This window comes from Camelus bactrianus, chromosome 13 (genome assembly GCF_048773025.1).
Source record: "Camelus bactrianus isolate YW-2024 breed Bactrian camel chromosome 13, ASM4877302v1, whole genome shotgun sequence".
NCBI classification, from domain to species: domain Eukaryota; kingdom Metazoa; phylum Chordata; class Mammalia; order Artiodactyla; family Camelidae; genus Camelus; species Camelus bactrianus.
In genome coordinates, this window is record NC_133551.1 from 33,277,810 (window position 1) to 33,300,269 (window position 22,460).

A 22,460-nucleotide genomic window follows, 5' to 3' on the forward strand; every position below is an offset into this window, starting at 1 on the left:
CTGCTGGGCAAACTGAAATGATTCGGACCTTTTCCATGTCTCTCAATTATTCTCTAGCAGGCCACCTTGGTCATGTTCTTATAGCAGTGGCAGAAATTCAAGAGAGAAGGCCACCTTACTTATATAAATGTTTTTCAAGTGTTTGTGTCATGTTTGCTTACTGGCTAAAGAAGTCCCATAGCTAAGCCTTAGGGAGAGAGCTATGTCCTACCCAACAAAAGGCATGAAAATAGACAGGGTGTAAAGAATGGAGACCACTAATATAGTCAATTTAACAGGTTAAGTAGACAGAAGTAATTGAGTCTAGAGATAATCTGTATTTCAAATAAGGAACATTTAAAGAGCTGTATTAATTCTACACCCAGAAGGGTATATTTTAGCAACTGATGAAACATTTACAATAATTAGTTGAAAAAAACTTCATAAAGTCAGATTCTTTAAACATAACATAACTCATGAAACTAAAAACCAGTTATAAAAGTATTAACAAAAACCTCCAACCATTTAGAAATTTTAAATTACTTTTTAAGATAATGGGATGAAAGAAGATCAATTCTGTATCCTGTTTAGAATACAGTAGTGAACAAATGGGATCTGGCTCAAGGTGAGCACACAGTAATAACGTAGCTTTAATTATGTTCATTACCAGTAAGATGAAAAGACACTGTATGAACTATGAATTAAAAATAATATGATATCAAATGCAAGAGGTTTGAATTAATAAAATCTAAAGACTGACTCTTGAATGAAAGAATAAAATTAACTTCTACCTATATAAGTGTAAGAAAAATATTACATTAAATTAAGATTTTTCTGTTAATTAGATATGGTTTGATTTTTTGTTTATCTTTTTTCCCATTGATTGAGGTCTTTCCAGAGTTTTCTTTCTGCTCTTACTATCAGGATAATTGTCTTTTTTCTTAAGAGTAGTTTTTTGTTGTTACTTCCTTTTCTTTTTCAAATTCAGCTAATGCTGTATATTTTGCACTTAAGAAATTTGGTGATATAAAATTGAAAAGACAAAAATTCAAGTGTAACAAATTTATGACTATCATATATGTATGTATGTCTGTTTTATGTCTATATTCTTATTTTTCTTTTTTCTTTTTATCTGCCTCTAATTTGCATCAATTTTTATTTTAGAATGTCCTGTAATACCTTATAAACATAGATAATGAGCTATAAATAGAAGTATAAAATTAAAAAATAGCAATATCATAACTTTTAATAAAACTTGAAAGCATAGAAAGAAGAAAATAGCATGTTTTTTGGTGTGTTAGTGTATTTATTTTTAATCATAATTATATTAACTTAATTTTACTTTTCATTCTGATTAAATTGAAGGAAGAAGGGCAGGATCTACTACATTTTTTTTGTCGAATACTTTTTCCTCTGTTTTTAAAATCAGGAAGGAGACCGCTTAAGTGATGAAGATCTGTACAAATTCCTTGCTGACATGAGAAGGCCATCTTCTGTTTTACGGCGACTAAGACCTATTACAGGTATTTTGAAATTTTGCAGACATGAAGACAACTATTATCATCACTAATAGTTGTAGTTTTTGTAATTATGTATTCCTTTTTTCACTTATCTGGCCCACGTGTCTTTTTGTGCTCAATACCTGCCAGTCTTCATGTCACTATTCTACTCTCCTGTGGTCTAACAGTTTGGATGGAGGATTACCTTTGATAATTTGAGTACTGAAATGAGAACAATGAATAATATTGTGGCTTAAAATTGTTTTCTAGAGAGGAAAAAACATAAATGAAATGGTAAATATTCAGAAACAGATTCATATTATGATCAGAGTAAACCATGGGAATGAAACTATTTTGAAGTCAATTGAGTTTAAACCAAATCATTTAGTCTTCAAAATGTTGGCTTGTTTCTATGCTAGATTCTTTCTTTTTTGTCTTTTTTGCTTTCTCCTTCCTTTCCATTCATTCATTCAGTGAGCATTTATTATTTTATGTATTTATGTCTGTATAAGTAATATATAAGTGTGAGACTTGGTAAGATGAAATAATTTAGAGGTCTGAGATGATAGCAGTTTTTGGTTTCTTCCCACACTTTTTGCAAAAATAGGATCTAAATTCTTCCAAAAGTATTTTTAGTGTAAAGTTGTTATTTATTATGTTTACATTGTTTTTATAATATATTTTTATATGCAGCTCAGCTAAAGATAGACATTTCTCCTGCACCGGAAAACCCCCATTATTGCTTAACTCCAGAGCTGCTTCAGGTGAAGCTTTACCCTGACAGTAGAGTTAGACCTACCAGAGAAATTTTGGAGTTTCCTGCAAGGGATGTCTATGTTCCAAACACTACTTACAGGTAACACATTTTACTTTTGGAGAATTCTGAAATAAGATACTGTATATTCTAATACTAATGTAGAATGAAACTTAAAAAATCTTTTGTAGGTTTGTGCTTATTCCATTTCTTACCTCATGATTTTATTAATAGCTGTAATGTATTAAGGTTTTACTATGCACCAGATATAATGTTAATTACCTTATATACATTAGCTTATTTAATCCTCATAGCTTGAAGTAGGTATTACCTTCATTTTAGAAGTGAGTAAACTGAAGGATAACAAGGTTATACTTTTACTGTGTTGGAGCTAGCATTTGAATTGTGGGTTGTTAGGTTAAAACATTTGAACTCCTAGTTACTATATTTCCTCAAATGTTCTTATTAATAGAATCTAGCATTATACATGAATCGAATTTATGTGCCTGCACTATGTTCTAACAGCTAACCAACAACATTTAGTAATTCTACATTACTCAGAGAAAACTTGACAGGAAGTTGTTGGTTAGACTTTTTGGGCTGAACACTGCATAACTCCAGGGGCGCCATTTACATGTACTCTTTATGAGTGAGGCTCCCTTTATTTGTGAATGCTGAGACCATGACTTGACATGTCAGTTGGGATAGCCAACAAGACAACTGAGACATAAGTTTTTACCTAGACGTCCCCATTTTATGGTATATTTCACCACCATTTACCCAGTTCCTGAGACCAAAAATTTTGGAATTGAAATGATTTCTCTTTGTTATTCACATTTTCTCCTCCAATGTGTTCTATAGGCTCTACTTTCAAAATGAATCCCAAATCCAATACTTCTTTCTTCTTCAGCCTTTAAAATTCTGGTCAACATCCAGTTCAGCACTGTCAGATAGAAATATAATGGGAACCACGTTTGTAATTCAAAATTTTATACTTGCTACATTAAAAAAAATAAAAAGAAACAAGTGAAATTAACTTTAATTATATGTTTTAACCCAATATATCTAAAATATTATTCTTTTAATGTGAAATAAATATAAAAAAATTCTTTGACTTTTTTTTTTTCACTCTTACTAAAAGTCTTCAAAGTCTGGTGTGTATTTTACACTTAAACCATATTTCAATTCAGATGAGCCACATTTCAAATGGTCTGTAGTCACATGGGACTAGAGGGTAGAATATTAGATAGCTACTGATCTGGAATTTTGCTGTACCTTTTTAAATTTGATCATTTTATCTCTACCCTTGTTCAGTTAGTTCTCAACGTTGTAGCCAGAGAGATTTTTAAAAGATACAAATCAGATCATTTATTCCTCTGTCTAAAACCCCTAGTGGTGTCCATTACAAGCAGAAAAATAATGAATTTTTTTTTTGATTTTGTGTTTTACTGAAGTGTAGTTGATTTACAATGTTAGTTTCAGGTGTGCAGCAAAGTAATTCAGTTATACATATACATACATATATATATTATTCTTTTCCATTATATGTTATTACAAGAAATTAAATGTAGTTTCCTGTGCTATACAGTAGGTCCTTGTTGTTTATCTATTTTATATGTAGTAGTGTTTATCTGTTAATCCCCAACTCCTGATTTATCCTTCCTCCGCTCTTTCCCTTTTGGTAACCATAATTTGTTACAAATGAATTTTTTATAATAATCTATAAGATTCTACATGATCTGGCTCCTGCCTTTCTCTAACTTCATATCCACCTATTCTCTGCCTTGCTCATTTCATTTTAGCTTCAATGGCCTTTTTATTTATCTTTGAACAAACAAAATTCTGCCTAAGATTTTTTAAATTTTTTCTTCTCTTTGCCTGTCATGTTTTTTCCCCAGATCGTTACATGACTTGACTCCTTATTCAGACATATATCTGCTTAAAGGTCACTCTCATCACCCTAACTGAAAGGATCTGCTGCTTCCTTCCTCCAGCTCTTTACCCTTCCTTGCACTTACCATTATCTGGTGTTACACTATGTAGTTATATGATCGTTTTTTTCTCTTATTAGAATGTAATTACTGTAAAGGGCAGGGACTTGTCTGTTTTGTTCACCACTTTATCTCTAGCATCTGGAATAGTGTGCTAGCACATGGAGAGCACACAGTAAATATTTATTCAATGAATTAAGAAATAAGAAACTGTACAGTCATATGAGAATGGAATTTAAAGTCATTCAGATATGGGTGTGATTTCTGACTTCAATGTTTACTATTTGGTATCATAGAACAAGTTACTTAATTTATTGGCACTCAAGTTTTATTAATAAAATGTGAGATGATAATACCTATCTTTTCTTGTGAGGGTACAGAGCACAAAGCATTGCATTAGCAATGGCACTTAACATGAGTAAAATTCCTGGAAGATAGGCCAAAGAAAATATATGGTGCTTTTAAAACAAACAGGTGATACAGATATTCTATAAATTTTACATATATATGTGTATATATATATATATATATATATATATATATATATATATATATATATAAACTGCTTAAAAGGACATGGAATAAAGAAGTGATTATATAATCCAAGGTTTGTATTGAACAATTTAGAGATCAATTCTGCCTACTATCTTGTAAAGGAATCTAATACAATCTGTATGTGTACATTTTCCAGTGAATAATGTTTAATAAAGAAAATAGACAGTAGGACTCTTTTTAGTTTACATATCGCCATTATCTCATTAACTGTGTACAACAGCCTGCACAGAACCAGTATAATTATCCGTGTTTTATAGATGACAAAGCTGACATTCCATAGGGTTCAGATTTGTATCTGAAAAAACCACAAATTTAAGCATTTTTAGTGTGAGTTTTAAGAAAATATTTGCACATTGTATTTATTTTTAGTACTAAACTTAAGTATATTTTAAAGGGTCTCAAGTAAAAACGTTTAAAAGATAAATTGTCTGAATAGAGGAGAATGCACATTATTGAGGCAAACATTTAACAGGTGAGAAACTAGGAAAAAGAACTGTATTCTGAAAGTGACAGATTTCCTGTTACTTAACACCTACTGCTTCCAAATTTTATAGTTATTATCAAACAATTTAGAAAAAGCTGTCTAAAAGGAGATATATGTAAAAAATATATTTTTAGCTTAATTTTTATTTTTTAAATGAAAATGTGCTTTTAAAGATGTTATTGAGACTTCTCAAAGATGTTTTTAAAAAAATATTATTAAGCTATACCTAAAGTTAAAGATTTTCACATTTAAATGAAGTCTTTTTTTTTTTTTTCCACCACATGTGGTTGTTCACTTATTCTTGTAAAGTGTTAAACCAGAAGGGAACTGGTCTATTCAAATCTTCTATGGGGGAAATGAGAATGTAGATACATGGTAGTTTCTAGCAGTTTGGAAATGAATGACATATTTCTTATTTTGCCAAATAAGTGGAGATAATTTATATCAAATGCTTGCTTTATTAAGGAAATACTTACGCTATCATGGTATCATAGAAAAAAATTCTAGTGCAGTTGTTACATTAAGATAATCAAATAAAGAGCTCTTCCTTACTCTGTAAAAAATTTTTTTATTGAATATATGAAATCATCTGAAAAGTAGTAGATTGGGTGTAATGTTACTCATGTTCCCAATTGTTACTTGATAACCACTGTTGCACCTGAGTTATAAAGGTCATGGTACATCTAATTGAGCAAATATTTGTGTTTTATTGTCTGTTTTATTGACATCCAGTTTTTAAGAGATATGTCATAGAGCACATGCTATTCTTAGTGAGACTGTTAAGATTTAGCCTCTTTCCCAAAAGTAGCCTTAGTTGTAATCACCTGTTGAACTTTCACATCTTTGTTTTTCTTCCAATTTTAGAAACCCTATATCCAGCAAATATGGTGTTACTAAGAATACAGGAATCAATGTAGTGATTCAGACCTGGTGATACTGTGAGAAACAAAATGAAAAGATGTGGTTCATTTTGATCTGGATCTTAGTTAGAAGTTAGGAGTTTGCCCCATACATCTCTTAAAAATCCTCAGTAAAAGTAAATAAATCCTCAGTAAAATAGTCCTGTGAATTAATCTGAATATAGTTTTAAACTTCTTATAATAGAAAATTACAAACATACACAAAAGAAAATAGAACAGTACATACAGTTAACTTACATTGTCATTCCTGCTTCGTCTGTACCCTGTCCCTTTTTTCCTTGTAGTACTTTAAAGTGAAGCCTCATCATCGTGTCATTTCACTAGTCAATCCTTTAGTATTTATTTCTAACAGATAAGGACTTAAGCACTTCAGATGTTATTGTGGCTAATTTTTTTTATGATCGCTTTATAATCTTACCCTGTATCAGTTTTCTTCTGAGTAGTTTAATAAGCTTATTGTATGGTGATTGAATTTTCCTAAAATTTTGTTTCTAGGAATAGCTTGGTTATTCAAAAGTAAGTGTATATAGTTGGCCCTTCGTATTAGTGGGTTCCGTATCTGCATATTCAACCAACTGCAGGTCGAAAATACTTGGGAAAAGTAAATTCCAGAAACATCCACAAAAGCAGAACTTGAATTTGCTGTGTCCTGGCAACAATTCACGTGGTGTTTACATTGCATTAGGTATTATAAGTAATCTAGAGATGACTTAGAGTATGTGGGAGGATGTGCAAATCCTGTGCTGTTTTATATAAGGTACTTGAGCATCTCTGGATTTTGGTATCCTTAATGGTCCTGAATCAAGCCCCCATAGATACTAAGGGAAGACTGTACTACTTATATTATGACCTGAGAGCCATGTAATTCATGTTTCTTAAACTAGATTATCATATGATGGTAGTTCTCCCTTTAGAGTTGGGGTTCTTAATACCCTGTGGCAGTTTTGTAAATCCTGGGAGTCTCTTTTTGGGAATAATCTTTTTTAATGCATAAAATGAAATACATAGGATAACAAAGGAAATAAGTTACATTAAATTACAGTTATCAGTATTTTAAGTTGTGATATATGTTTCTTTATTAATGAATTAAATAACAAGATGTAACCATAGGTCTAAAAACTACCATATTTTCTAAGTAATATTAAGCATTAACAGTGTTTTGAAATATCTACAGTAGTTGTTATACACAGTTATGTATGATTTCTTTTAATGATAAAGTCTCATATATTACTAGCATGGTTAGTTTCCTACATTCAGAATTTAAGGAAGTGTAAATTTCAGTGAAAATTGAGTATTTTTTTTCCATTCAAGTTTTTGGTTCCCTTCTTTAGAGAGTATTGGTCTTTGTTTTTATTTTTAGTTTTTATAGATGTTATTGCCATACTCCACTGTTGTGGTTTTGCCCTAAATATGACATTCAAGCTTTTATCCTGTCTAATTGGTCCTAGTTTATTTTAACTACAGAAATTCTTGAGTTGGAAGCTCTGTTTTCTAACAGTTTAACGTAGCCACTTAGGAGTTTTTAGCTGAGGGCTTGAATGTGATCGAGTGTTACCTCAGACTCCGAGGAAAGGAGTGAAATCCCAGAAGCAGCAGAGTGTGTGGAGAGCCGTTTTGCTCTCCTAGCCTAAGAATTAGAGTATTTTCAGTTAAGAAGTATTTGTACAGAGTACTTACTTAAAGAGATGTTAAGACTAATACCTGAGATCTAGTTTTTACAAGTATATACATTTATTTAGAACTTAATAGTTCATAAAACCATTCACATACAGTGTCTTACCTGGTAATTACAACTCCATGAAGTAGATTTGGCAAGTTTATTACTATTCTCACATATGGGATGTGGAAATTGAGACTTAGGTGGTTATTTGAAGATAAACAGTTAGAGCCTTACGTCTTTAAGGTTGTAGGTTATTGCTTTTTCAAATAAACCTAATCATTTTGTTAGATGTATGATTGCTCCTGGGATTAAACATGAATTTAGAAAAAACAGTGTATATTTGAGATGGAATCCTTGATTTTTGTATTTTCTAAAATGTCACTGAAACCTCATTAGAGAGAGTGTTAATCCTACTTTCATGACCTTGAACTGCATATTTCACACCAGTTGAGTAACTTTGCCCTGTTTAATTTGCCATGAGAACACTTTGGACTTTGATAAAATGGCCAACACTTGGTCACTTTCTTTTCAATCTTCGAAACTGCTGTGTTGGATGATTACTTAGTAGATACATAAGTGCAGTACTTGTGGTTGTTAGTTATGGGAAAAAACAAAAGGATGTTTGATTATCCTATAAGAGAATGTGGAATATGTAACAATATATGTATTTGGAATAGGTTTTATAAGGAGGTAAAGAGTAGATACTCAATATATACTGATTGATGAATACATTTTAAATTGAATATTATTGATTAATGAATACACTTTTGATTAATGAATGAGTTAATTGATTTCCATGAGTTATGGTATTAGGAAGAAAAGATACAATCATGAACATGCTGATTCTAGGATGATGGTGTGTAAATAGATAATACTGCCATAGGAAATGTGTATACTTGGTCTCAGTAAAATTCACACTCGTTCAGAATAGAGGCTTGGTATAGGTGTTTTGCAGTTCACTAAAAACAAGTAGTCTGACTATCTTTGATGCTCTTGGGGTTTTATTGCTATTTTTCACTATTTTTATTGTTACGATTTTCCAGATTTGTTTTCTATCTTTTCTTTACTTGTTAAGTGCCAGTTGAAGGGATACAGACAGTAGTGCTGCAAAGTTTCGGAGGAAGGGCCTCCATTTGTGGGATATTTGTGGAAGAAGTGAGATTATTTGTGCTTCCTTGAAGTATAAATAGGACCTAGCCAAGCAGAAAGGTAATGGGAGGCATTCTAGGTAAATGGAATGGCATTAGGAAAGTATACAGGAGATGTTTAAAAGTAGATGATTTTCATTAGATCTGAGGGTTTATGCTCTTCTAATTGGGTTACACATTCTTGTGAGGACACAGCTAAATGGGATATGCAAGTCCACAGGATAAACTTGACACTTCTTCCAGGAACATCACTTTTTAGAAGTTTTCAGGAGGAAGTAACTATTTTTATATAATGTAGATTTATGAAGTAGAAAACGCAATTCACATGCGATTTTAAGATAAGATTTTGAGATTTAAAATAAAATCCTAATAGGATTCTAGAAGAAATTTGTGCTTATATCAAGCCATTTCATCCTTTATCACCAGGACCTGTAAGGGTATATTTTCATTGTGCTCAGTTGTTATACTCTTTTATTAGACAAATTTGAATGACAGAGAGCAAAGTATGGTATTGTTTTGGAAAGATTCAAGGGAGATAGACATAAAATTAGGGGGCCAGGCAGGAGACTGTTTAGATAATTTGAGACTCAGGTTAAAGGCAGTGCTTGGTAGGTTTTTGGCAGTAGAAATGGAAAAGTGTATCTGATTAAGAGTCTTTTGAAAAGAAGATTTTATTGAACTTAGTGGCTTATGGTATAGGAAGGGTGGTTTACAAAGTTAATTGAAATGCCAGAGGTATCTCTCAGGTTCCAAGCTTTTATGCCTGGAAGCATGGTAGTGTCATTAATGAATGTAAAGAAAAAGGAGATCGTGGTAAGGTGAAAGGGAGAAAGGACCAGCAGAAGCAGTAAGGTATTGATGAATTTGTTATTTGATAAGTTGAATTTGAGGATGCTATAGGATATCAAAAGGAGAGATGACAGGTAGGCAATGGAAGAAGGGGAACTGGAGAAAAATTTGGGAATAGTATGTAGATTTGGGAACTTAATTCATGGAAAACAGATGAGTCCATGAGTAGAAAGAATTTCTGACGATCAGAGTAGAAGAGATGATTGAATATTGTACATTGGTCCACAGTGCTCAACACTAGGAGGGAATACAGCTTTAAAGGTGGATTCAAGTTAGAGATAATCCCAGAGTGTAGTAGTATTGTGCAAGCAAAATGAAGGTCGAATTTGAGAAAGGAATCTTACTAATAAGTAGTAAAGAAACCAAAGGGAATGTGAACTAAGAGGCCACTAGATTTGACAGTTGTATTAGTGATACAGTTAGAGTACTTTTGGCAAATTAGTGAGAACAGAAGGACACAAGTTTGTGAACCATAAAGAAAAAAATCCTCTATCCCCAAATTCTCTCAATCTGAGCTTTAAATGCAGAAAAAACTTAGTACTCCTAAAAGGAACAAAATAAAACATATTGTGTGAGAATTATAAAAGATTAGAATACAAAAAGAGAAAACAATTGGTATATTAAATAATGTGTTACTTTGCATTTGAAAGAGTCCTGTTTTTTCGGGGAAAAAAGCTGTTTTGGCATTCTGGCTCTAAAAAGTGAATTTTGACAGCTTGGATGTGGTTCTGAAAACTAAAACTTATTCTTGCCTTTTTCTTTTGTAATTTTTGGAACAAAATCTTTATGAAGGATCCACATAGATCATATATATTTACATGTGTTATATATTAAAAATAAATGACATATGTTGGGTAATGTAAAATACATAATGCTGAGTTTTGACTATGATGAGTTACTATATAACTTGGACACTGTTTTCTTTAAAAACTGTATTTAATTCAAGATTTTATTTATCTTTGGTAGTTTCTTTAAAAACTTACTTAGAAATAAATACTGATAAGTGATATTATGGTCAAAAGACTTGCATATAACAGTCCTTAAGGATTTAGAATTTAAATTGTTTAAATTAGAAATAACAGAATCATACTTCTATTGGATGTCAATAAAAACAAGAATTTAAATTTCTATAATTTAGGGAACTGAATCTTTATTGAATTTGGAAACATACATAAACACCTCTCAGGCTTTTTAAGCATTCAGTAACTTGTTATGATTCTTAATTCTGTTTGAAAGCCTACACATAAGTATTAGACTCACACCACGTCCAAGGGGAATAAATTATTAAACTTTAACTTGATGCCACAAGTACACTCATTCTTATTGTAGTCTGACAAGATCCCTTTAAAATTATTTGTTTTCATAATATTGTGTTAAAATATATAACATGTATACATTATAGATAAGTTAACTCATGAGTTACAGCGATAGCTGATAGATATTTGAAGTCAATATGACTTAGTAATCATGATCTACTGTACTTGTTTAAGACTGTGAACCTATTTCAATACAGTATTCCATTCCACTTCATTTAGCTTCATAAATAAATCATCCATTTACTCCAAATTATTTTGTAGCAAAATGAAGTATCAGTTTAGCAGCTTATATTACAGATTGTCACATGTACTCTGAACTGACTGAATTTTAGTTTTGAAATTGGTATTACAGCATTTAAGAATTATATAATTATCAGTCCTTTATATTTATTCAAGTTTAGAATATTAACCAGAAAAAAGTTTTTAAACTGGGGAAGTTATGAAATTAGCCCACATGATGACTTTAAAAATAAAGTCTCTTTCTAAGTTTTTGATTTAAAAAAGTTATTTAAAAATTCACCCATTGGTTAAAATACAGATTGTGACCATCTAAAATTGATTTGCATATCATAAAGTATATGAATAAGTAACATCATAATTTTAATTGCAAAAGGTAAATGGTGTTCTTTGAGGTGATGTGTTACGTTTAATATTAAGTTGGTAGTGACTTTAATATAAAGAGTTTATTTTTGAAGCCTTCTATTAGAGATTTAATACCAGGTTATTAAACCACAGTAATTTGGGGGTGAGTTTAATATTTAATTTATTGACTTTTTAATTTGCCTCAGTTAATTCAGAACTTCCTGAATCTGTTGGATGGATCAACATTTTGGTTGATTTGATAGAGTATAACCTTCCATTTTGAGACTTCCAGCATATTCCTCTTCTCTCCAGCTTAGTTTTTGCTTTTTGCTTGTTATATTTACCATTTAGATTGTTTTCCCCACATACATCGTGGCACCACCAGCCTCCTAAAAAAGATAGATATGCAATTTAATGGATGCAAACTCATTTGTGGTTACTGTTATTATATTTCCCATGAATGTCTCTTTGGTTCTTATAAATATGACAGTGTTGTATGCATGTATTTCACTTTTAAATAATCTATATTAGTCTCATAAACCCTAGCAAAAATGAAACATCTAAGGAAGATTAGAGGTAAAATACATAGTTGTATTAGAATCAGATTAACACTATATGAAGAGATGTTTACCTGTAGAGAAATGCTGATTTTGGATTCAGATTTTAAAGAGTTGACATTGAAAGATATTAGCTAATACTTTGAGAAGATATTTTGAAGATAAGAAAATAAAATATTGATATTAGGAAAAGGATACCTGAATAACTTTCTGGACAGTTCGAGTGTCCTTTTGCTTTGTGATCCCAAGTAGAAAACATCAAATCTTTGTGCTCTGGGAGTGCGTTGGGGACATTGCCAGTAATCTCAACTAGGTGTAGTGTGTAGTTGGTTTCATGATCTCCCAAGTGAAAAGAATATTCAATATAATGCTTGTTGTTTTTCCAGTCTTCTAGCTCAATTCGTAAGATGTAAGTAGATTGTTTTACTATAGAGTGTATCTTCTCTAGACCCAGCCAAAATTCTCCTGAAAAGAAAAGTTGTAAAAGTCTGTGGATTAGACACTGACCATTTTTTTTTTTTGAGAGTGATTTTTTTTTGGTGTAAGTAGATGAACTGTTTTAGTCTCAAATCCCTTTGTTATTTTAGTCTCTTAAAATATTTCTTTTTAAAATAATTTTATTGGAGACAGTTATATTTACAAAATGTTAAAATATTAATAGGCCTACCTAAGGTCTGATTAGCCTTTCTAAAATGGATATTATCAGGCATATTTCACAGGTGAAACGTATTAGACCATTACAGGTATTTTTAGGTCTAGTCATTGGTAGCGTATTTTCTCACTTCTGGGTCCTTATATATACTAGCTTTACTATCAGCTATTTATTAATACTCATATACTATCAAGAGATTTGTTGAGTATTTCCAGAGACTTGGATAATAATGTCATTTTCCTCAAATATAGTCTTGGCCTTTGATATTTGCATGATATATATGTTTTAATTGAGAAAAAAGGAAATAAAGTAAAAAAACATTTTAAATTAAAAAGCATAATTCTTAGTAACTTTTCTGTATAATTAAAAACTTTATTTTTTCATTTGGAATTAAAAACAAATACAAATAGATCTCTATCACAATCTCTCTTTATCCCTTTTATTAAAATATTTGAAGAAAAAAGTCAAAATTTTCTTACTGTTGTTGAATTAGACTTCATTTTAAGGACTGAAAAATAAAAATGGCTTACTTTCTTATAGAAATAAATGAGTACTCTGGACTCTTACTCTTAGAAGAAGATTTGGAGCTAAAAACATATTACTGATTTTACCATTTAGTTAGGGATTTAACTGGTAGTTTGAATGCACATTGTTTAAGTGGTCAAATAATAATTAATGTGTAAAAATTTGGCATAATAATGGATGTTATCCCCTTTATGAATGAGTACATGTACATCATGGATTTTTTTTCTTTCAATATATTTGTTAGTTTTTTTTCATTCATGGATTCTTATAATGTGCTTTTTAGATTTTAAATCTATCATTTACTTTTATTTTGCTTATTTTATTTTTATCTTATTTATTTTGTAATCAAAATATAATAATTTGCATTGAGTTAACTAAATGTATGTTAAACCACACAATGTCTGGTATACATTTATAATAGTTAAATAATTGAAATCAAACCATTTTGTACTGTACATCTGATAGCTTCCTTGTGCCTTCCAACCTCCAAATAGTTGATATCTAAAATGTTAATAAGAAAGTAGAGTGACCAGTGATAAAGATGGTTTTCCTTGTAGCTAATTCATAGCATTTACCACTTACTCAGTGCACATAGCACTTAATCAGAATTGTCTTTAATAATTATAGTTATGATAATCAGAAGCCATCAAATTAAATTGTGATAAGTATACATAGAACAGACATGTAATTGTGAAAAGTATTATTCAAATAAATACACTTGTAATAAGTTCAATTACTTACAAATATGTGATTATAAATAAGTTCTATGAAGGCTGGGACTATTATTCATTATTACATTTCTAATGCCCTGTCCATAATAGGTTCTTAAATATTTTTAAGTTAACAAGTGAATGAAGGAATGTATGAAGTCACCTTACCATCAAGGCTCCCAAAACCATATTTGTAGTTTTCCCAAGTTTCATTGAAGTTTTGTGATCCATCTATTCGATGTTGAATTAATGTCCATGAAGTACCTGAATATAGTGAACAGATTATGTATTTTTTGTAGACTGATGCTAATCTATGTAACAAAATACTATTTTGGTTTAGTTTTAATTAGTGGCTGTTAAGGTAATTATTAATGTTGTTATGGTAATAACATTTTATTATTTATTATGACACTGAGAAGTGAAGGGCAACTAATGAATTTGTCTTAATAAACTTATTGACAACAGTCATTTCAGATTATTTTATGGAAGAAGATGGAGAATATTGAGTAAATGCCTAAATAAATACATAAATAAACAAGACAGATATAAGTACTAGATCTATATAGCTACTTGTGTTATATATATTTCATCTTATATATATTCAGAACAAAGATAATAGAATTAGTTTTACTAATAGGTAGTGAGTAACCTGAGCTGCTGTCTGTTTTCTCCTTAGGCTAGTTTACCTGATATAACATCACAGTAGACATTAAAGACTTGAGAGTTGCTGGGTCTAATGGAATAGATACCACTTGTATGTTCGCCTCTGTTGTAAATGGTGGTACAGTCAGCAGGAATGGCTAGAATCAACAAAATATTATTATGTAAGATACAGTAATAAATGCTATCTTTAGAGCTTGAGATTTTACTTGACATTTTATGAAATTGTGGTGAATGTAGCCATTAGCCTTTTTCAGTAATGTGTTACTGAAAAAGTAATTTATACTAGAGCATTTTTACTAGGTGGCATGTTATGCAAAGAATATCAAAATAGTTACTACCAAACTGATTTCTTTTTAAGAAAAGCGACAAAATGAATGAGAATTTTAAGACTTTTTTTCCTAGATAACAGAAGGCCATAAATAAAATACCACATATGATATATTAGTACGCTGCTTGGTGCATAGCAGGTAGTCAACAGATACATGTGGAAAGAGTGAACATACATGGAGGAAACTAACAGAATCCTTTTTTTCTCTATGGATTACATTTTAAAAGAATAACATTTTGCAGAAGCTTATTTGGGAATGGAGACTTTGTCCCCCCGTCTTTATTTATGGAAAGTAGAAGAGAATGCCAATCTTTCTATCTATATTTAACAATTGTTAACTTTTTGCCATATTTGCTTTATAAACATAAATACAAGTACATACTTTGCTGTACTATTTGAAAGTAATTTTCAAACATCATGACCCTTAACATCTTAGACATTTTAGTATGCATCTCTTAAACATGAGATTATACTTTCATAACTGTAATACCATAATTAAATCTAAGAAAAATAACAATAATCCCCTATTATCTAAAATCAAATCTATATTCATATTTCCCTGATTGTCTTAAGAATATGTTTTATAGGGTTTAAAAAAAATCACCAAGATCCAATTTAGGCTGATATGTTTTATTTGGTGGATTTATGTCTTTACTTTCTTTTAATCTAGAACAGTCCCTGAGAATAGGGATTTTTGATTGAAATGTCAGAGATAGAAGAAAAATTTGATGATAATGGCTTCAAGAAGGAAACCCACCAAAGAATCTTACCATCATATTTTACATTTTTTGTTTCATTCAGATGAAGAGAGGGAGTAGTTCTTGGTACTCTTGGTTTAGAAGAAAGATAATTTTTTGTGAATTCTTGAATACCAGTTCTTCTTAACTGATAAAAGAATATAAATCTACTTTTAAAAATGGTACTGAATATACAATTACAGGAATCTGAGTGAGGATATTAAATATACAACTTATATGCATCTTTTAGTTGATAATATGTTATTGCTTTCAACGTTAAGAGGGATAAACAATGCTATACATATTGTACATTCTTCCTGTCCTCAAAATACTTAATCAGGCACATTATTTAATAAGTTCAGTAAAATAGAACAAAGCAAAAAACAGAAATTGGTCAAAAAGCAGCAAGACCAAAAGCAGAAACTTTGTTTAGAATATTTTAATATGTTATATTTATTTATATGAATATAATGTATATTCTATTCAGTGACATAGGCCGATTTTAAATTTAATAATTCTTAGTTGTAGGTTTTAAGACATGGCATATAATTTAAATGAGGCTGCTTTCTTGATAGTTTTTGACATGTAAACATATCTGTAGAGGTAACAAATTGGCAGATTTATTTGTTTACTTTCAGTATACTCCATATTTAATTGTCTGTTGTGCTGGATTTGTAATTTATTGACTGATAGCTTTTCTTACTTATGGGTTGAGAAAAGCAGAGTATGTAATATCTTGTGTTATTAGTGTTAATTTTTTGATGTCAGCGTAAGTAGTATTTCCTAGCATCTGATTCGTAAGGCTCTGTTGTAAAGTTCACTTTTGGAGCATTAGTCTTTTCTTCTAAGTAACTGTGTGATCTTACAGTCACGTAACTTCAAAGTTTTGGTTTCTTAGTTTAAATTTGAGGAACTTGAATCAAATGATCTAAGGCTTCTTCCAACTTAGAAATTCATTGTTTTGAATTCTTCATACATTTTATTAGACAGGATGTGTATCATTTTACAATAGTGATATTTTGCTTTTGTAAGCAGGTTAATTTAATCATAATACTTATAGTAAGAAGGAAATTACAGAAATCAAAACTAGCTGGCAAAAAAACATTTTTTGACAATTAGTAATAATAACCTACTAAATAATGAGTCATAAAGTAGCAACAATAACCTACTAAAATTATGAGTCATAAAATTACTGAAACATGTAACGATGTGTTCATTTAGTGCAAATTGGTAATAATACTTGTTTTATAGTGCTTGGCGTCTTTTTTATTTTTTAACCAGTTTCTTCGAGTCTATTTTTAAAACCCTCTTGAATGACTGTTTAGTAGTGTTACTGATTAATATTTTTGAACTGTGGTACTATATATAGGAATGCTCAGTTTCTGACATAGCTTTATTCTAAATTCTAAATCATTACCTTTATTAATTCAGTATGTATTAAATGCCTCCTATGTGTCAGACAGTATTCTATATTCTGGGGCTATGGCAGTTTTAAAAAGTAACTCATGGAGCTTACATTTTAGTGCAGGGACAGACAGCATAAATAACTGAAATATACGTTATGTTAAATAGAAGTGGTAAGGAAAAGAAGAGAGTAATAAAGGAGGTAGCAGGTTTTAAGCATGGGTGTGGGGGATTATAATTTCTGATTAAGTTCCATGGGAAGGCTTCTTTGAGAATTTTGTGTTTTAGAAAGACCTAAAGGGAATAAGAGTGGGCCATGTGCACACCAGGGAGAAGAGCATTCCAGACAGGGAGCAACAAGGTCAAAGGCCCTGAGATAGCGTGTTTGATGTGTTTGAGTAACCGTGAAAAGGCCAGTGTGACGAGAGTGGAGCAGATGAAGTCAGTGACATGATTAAAGGTCATTGGGGTCTTACGGGCCACAGTGAGAGAGATGGGAAGCCATTGTGGGGTTTTGAACAAGGAGAGACATAATTTAAATTTTAATCAAATCACTTTGCTGTATTGAGGACATATTGTGCATGAATTAATTCTTTTTTTCTCACAACAATCTTATAAGACAGATTCTGTTATTATCTACATAGACTACATGAGGAAACTGAGAGAATTCTTAAGTATTATTAAGTATTATTCAAGGTCACACAAAAGTTTTAGAGCCAAAATTCAAATCCAGGTAGTTTATTAGCTTTAGAGTCTGCAAACTTAACAATCACGTTTATGTGATCCTTTTATTCACTGTCCCAACTATAATTATTTTAAATAATTTTAGGGTCCAATGTTTTCATAAAACTAAGTTTTATGTAAAAGATTGTACATACCGTTAAAATTTGGCTTACCTGATTTTCTATTTCTTTTATTTGACTATGCTGTTGATTTAGTTGTCTGTATTGTTCTTCCACGATCTGAAGAAGGTCTTTGATGCTATTATCTTGCTGTTCTATGAAAGTCTGGACATAGATTGTAGGTTGGTTAAAAGTTTCTTCTTTCTTTTTTGTTAAATTAGACTTTTTTTATTTCCTATAGCATTATCATAATCCAAATTTCTTAAACTAATAATGCATTACAAAAATGAGTATTGGCAAACATGTTTCCCTTGTATGCTTCTTTCACATAGTGCATACTTTCATATTTTATTTAAAATGTATCATCTCTAAAATCTGATTTCCTGAACTTTAAATTACTATAGTTAAATGAAAAAAAAAAAGAAGCCAGTATTTTAATCTTTTCCATTTACTAAATTACTTTTAAACATTTTAAACATGGGAGAATAGTTATATTCCTTTAGCTTTATACTTGCCTCCAGTAATTTGTAATACTGTAATAATTTAGTTTTCTAAATTTTATTACTTCACTGATTTGTAATTTTCATCTGAAATGCTAAGGTTAGTTATTTTCATAAATAATGTAAGGGAAACGTAAAAACCAACTTGAAATTATTATCAGAAATTTTATTTCCTGGAGGCTTTTTTTCATAAGAAAAATATAGTATTTAAACAGTTCAACAAAGTATTTCAAGTGGCATGTCGTTAAATATTTTTTTGAAAGATCCACATGGAAAACATAATTATGAACTCTTTGGTTTCTACTTACTTTAAGTAAAGTTACTTCTGGGTGTTCTTGAGTTTCAGGTTGATTTTTAATTAAATTGATTAATTGGTCCTCCAAATATCTCACTTTTTGTTGAAGCAGAATTTTTTCTTCAAGAAGACTTTCAAATTTTGAGTTGAGTTCAACTGACATATTCTTTACTTCTTCATTTTTGACTTGCAGTTTGGATGTAGTTCTTCTAAGTTCCTTTTCTTCTTCTTTGATTTCATTGGTTTGCAGTGATAAGTCATAAAAAGACTGATCAAATATGTTGAGTTTTTGAAATATGTCATTAATTTGGCCCTTAGTCTTATGAACAAAGTCTTTAAGACCATGTCCTAACTGAAGTAGGCCATTGGCTAAAATTTTTACATCATCTAACATAGCAAATCTTGATTTTGGTTCTGGAGATACAGAATCAATTGATGAATAGTCTTGGTCAATTCTGGAAGAAATAACTAGAGGAGCAATAAAAAGAAAGAGCTTAATAGTGTACATTTTTATCTAAATTATTCAGTTTCAAGCAATTTGTAATTAGTTTTTTCCTCCAAGCAGACCTAGACTTCTAAACTCTTTATAAAATACTTTGCCACATAAACAGTAAGGTTGGCAGGTGAATATAGTTAATCATTAAGCTGTGTAAACTTGTGGGAATGTAACCTTCCACATGAGTTAGATCAATGCTAAACAAAATCAAAGAAATGAGCGATGAACTTAATAGGTCATTTAAAATTGTTACTGTATTTAATTTTGCTATATTACAAACTGCACTTTTAGTGTTATGAGATCTACCTGTTTTTAAAACTCATCTTAATTTGTCATGATTTTTATTTTTATTTATTTTATTATTTTTTAATTGAAGTATAGTCAATTTACAATGTGTTCATTTCTGGTGTACAGCATAGTGATTCAGTTTTTTATATATATATATATATATATTATATATATATATATATATTATATATATATATTCCTTTTCATATTTTTTTTCATTATAGACTATTACAAAGTATTGAATGTAGTTCTCTGTGCTATATAGTAGGACTTTATTTTATTTTATATTTCATAGTTAGTATCTGCAAATCTCAAACTCTCAATTTATCCCTCCCCACCCTCTCTTCCTCACATGGTAACTGTAAGTTTGGTTTTTGTTTTTTTTTTGTCTGAGAGTCTGTTTCTGTTTTGTAAATAAATTCACTTGTGTCATTTTTTAGATTCCACATATAAGTGATATCATATGGTATTTTTCTTTTTTTTTTTCCTGGCTTACTTCACTTAGTACTGTCATGATTTTTAAAGAGATTTAGAAGTAAACACCAAACTCTTTTAACTGATAAATTTGTCATTAAAGCTGAGGAAAATGTAATGAATTAAGTATACATTTCCCAAATTGTATTTTAGTTTTTTTGGGAAACAGTGATCCATTAAAAAAGAATGCCTTCTCTGTGAAGCCTTCCTCTACTTCTTCAGGCGGTATTGATGGCTCTCAGTGCCGCATTCCCATGGTACTCTGTGTAAGCTAACATGATTATATATTCCTTGTTATTTGTCACTATAATTATTTATTAGTATACTTTTTGTTTCAGATGATTTGTCTTAGCCATATTAGTGTATTATCACAAAATTCCCTACGTTAAAATATATCCCACCCTTTTTCTCCATAATAGTCTATGTCTCTAAGTCCTAGCCTCTTTTCCTTGTGCCCACTGAAAGACCAGTAGATTATGCATTTTTCTAAGTTTAACCAGAATTAAATACTTCCAGTGTCAGAAACTATATGCCCATTATACATTTTTCTGAAGACTGTGAGCTTGGTAACAATTTTCATGATGTAAATTTAACAGAACCAAAAAATTTATAGGATGTTTAAAAATAAATGTTCCACTGTGCTTTTTAGTGTTAAAAGGAAAAAAACCCAAATGCTTCAGTTAAATTATAAGTGATTATTTTTCTTGAGTCTTCATGTTAAGAACTTTTTGAGAAAATAATGAATCCTTTTAAAATGCCTTATCTTGACAAATTAATATAATAAAAATTTTTAAGAGGGTGGGCTTTGTAATCAGACTATGTTCTGGGTCCAAATCCCAGATCTAGCTATCCTGCCTTAGACAAGTTACTTAACCTCCCCATACTTCAGTCTCCTCATCTGTGAGTTGGAATATTTATAGTATGTACATACTTAACAGAGTTATGAGAATTAAAAGAAATAATATGTGTAAAGCACTTAGAACAGTGTCTGGCCAATAGAAAATATTCAGAATGTCTTTTATCATATCCATGAAATGACCTTTTAAATGTGTGTGTGTATAATCAGCCCTATCTAAAGAAATTTTTCATAATGACAACAGCTTTTTTTGCAGAGAGAAAAATTTTAACATAATGAATTTCAGTTTAAATTGTAAATTATCAAGCAAAACTTTACAAAATGAACCATTTCTAAATTTCCATTCTTAGCAATGCTTCTTCCTGGTGTAAAATAGAGACCTTTTCTTTTGATGATTTAGGATTAAGGGCTTTTGGGCAGTATAATTACAGTAGAGGTAGTATACTGTGGTGGTTAAGAATTTGATTCTGGAGAGAGACTGGCTGAATTGGGATCCTGGCTCTGCTGTTCTTCAGCTCTGTGAAATTACGTAGCTTTTCTGCACCTCTGTTTTCTCGTCTGTCAAGTGAAGATAATATCTACCTTATAGGGTTATATAAAAATTAAAAATTAATATTTTTAAAGCACTCAGACCACTACCTGATACATAGTAAAGAATACACAGTATTATATATTAGCTATTTTTATAATTAGAAATAATGGATTTATGTAATATTACTGTAATATTTTATTGGTAAAAATTATCTTATGTTAAGATGACGTAAGTTGGGAAATTTTGCTAAAATCTAGATTTTCTGAGATTTGGTCTCTTGGACCTTGGTAACTATAAGGAATTATGTCTTTTGTTTAGGCTGTGTATAGTTTTTTTCCTAAGTGTCCAATACTGAACCATGTATTTCTGTTTGTAAGAGAAAAAAAGAATGCAAGTTAATGAAAATATACAAATACTTCCACTAACGAAGAAGAAAAACAAAACATTTTTCCTTATTCTTCATTTTCACCTTACCATTACTGCTGGTATGTTATAGAATTATAAAACCGTTACGTTAAACTAGTGAAGAAATTTGAATTTTTTCTCTCTTTCAAAAAGTGGTATGTTAGTGTTGTGATCATTGGCCAGGAAGGGCATATTTCGAAACTTCTCCTAACTAAACTGTCTACTTTTCTGGCTTAAAACTATTGATCCTGATATTTCATCCACCTTCTAGCTGAGAGAGAATTGAGATGGACCAGCTTCTTGTCTCTATTGGACTATAAGCTGTTTATTGGCAAGACCTGTATCTGTTTTTATTTTATATCCTGTGCAATTTTAGTACAATGCTTTACATGTTGGAGAAATAATATTTATTAAATGAATCAGGTCTTAAAATAGGAATTTTTCAAACACAAAATTTGC

At 30.4% G+C, this 22,460-nt stretch overlaps 2 protein-coding genes across 14 annotated transcripts in view; one reads left to right on the plus strand and one right to left on the minus strand.

Moving 5' to 3' along the window:
- DOCK7 (dedicator of cytokinesis 7) overlaps positions 1–22,460 on the plus strand; it is a 176,819-nt gene that overhangs the window by 53,922 nt on the left and 100,437 nt on the right. For all 13 annotated transcript variants that reach the window (XR_012511209.1, XR_012511208.1, XM_074376358.1 and 10 more), the window contains 2 exons: positions 1,409–1,502; positions 2,172–2,334. Coding sequence is in view for 11 of the 13 variants with exons in the window: in XM_074376358.1 (XP_074232459.1) it covers positions 1,409–1,502; positions 2,172–2,334 (257 nt within the window). In the remaining 2 variants the exon portion in view is untranslated. The remainder of the gene's footprint in view (positions 1–1,408; positions 1,503–2,171; positions 2,335–22,460) is intronic.
- On the minus strand, positions 11,902–19,537 carry ANGPTL3 (angiopoietin like 3). Its single transcript, XM_010949728.3, has 7 exons — positions 18,964–19,537; positions 18,210–18,320; positions 15,943–16,057; positions 14,868–14,981; positions 14,350–14,445; positions 12,493–12,759; positions 11,902–12,126 (listed from the first exon to the last, which is right to left on the minus strand). Exons 1-7 carry the CDS (start codon positions 19,456–19,458, stop codon positions 11,930–11,932), a joined length of 1,395 nt encoding a protein of 464 aa, XP_010948030.1. The 5' UTR covers positions 19,459–19,537; the 3' UTR covers positions 11,902–11,929.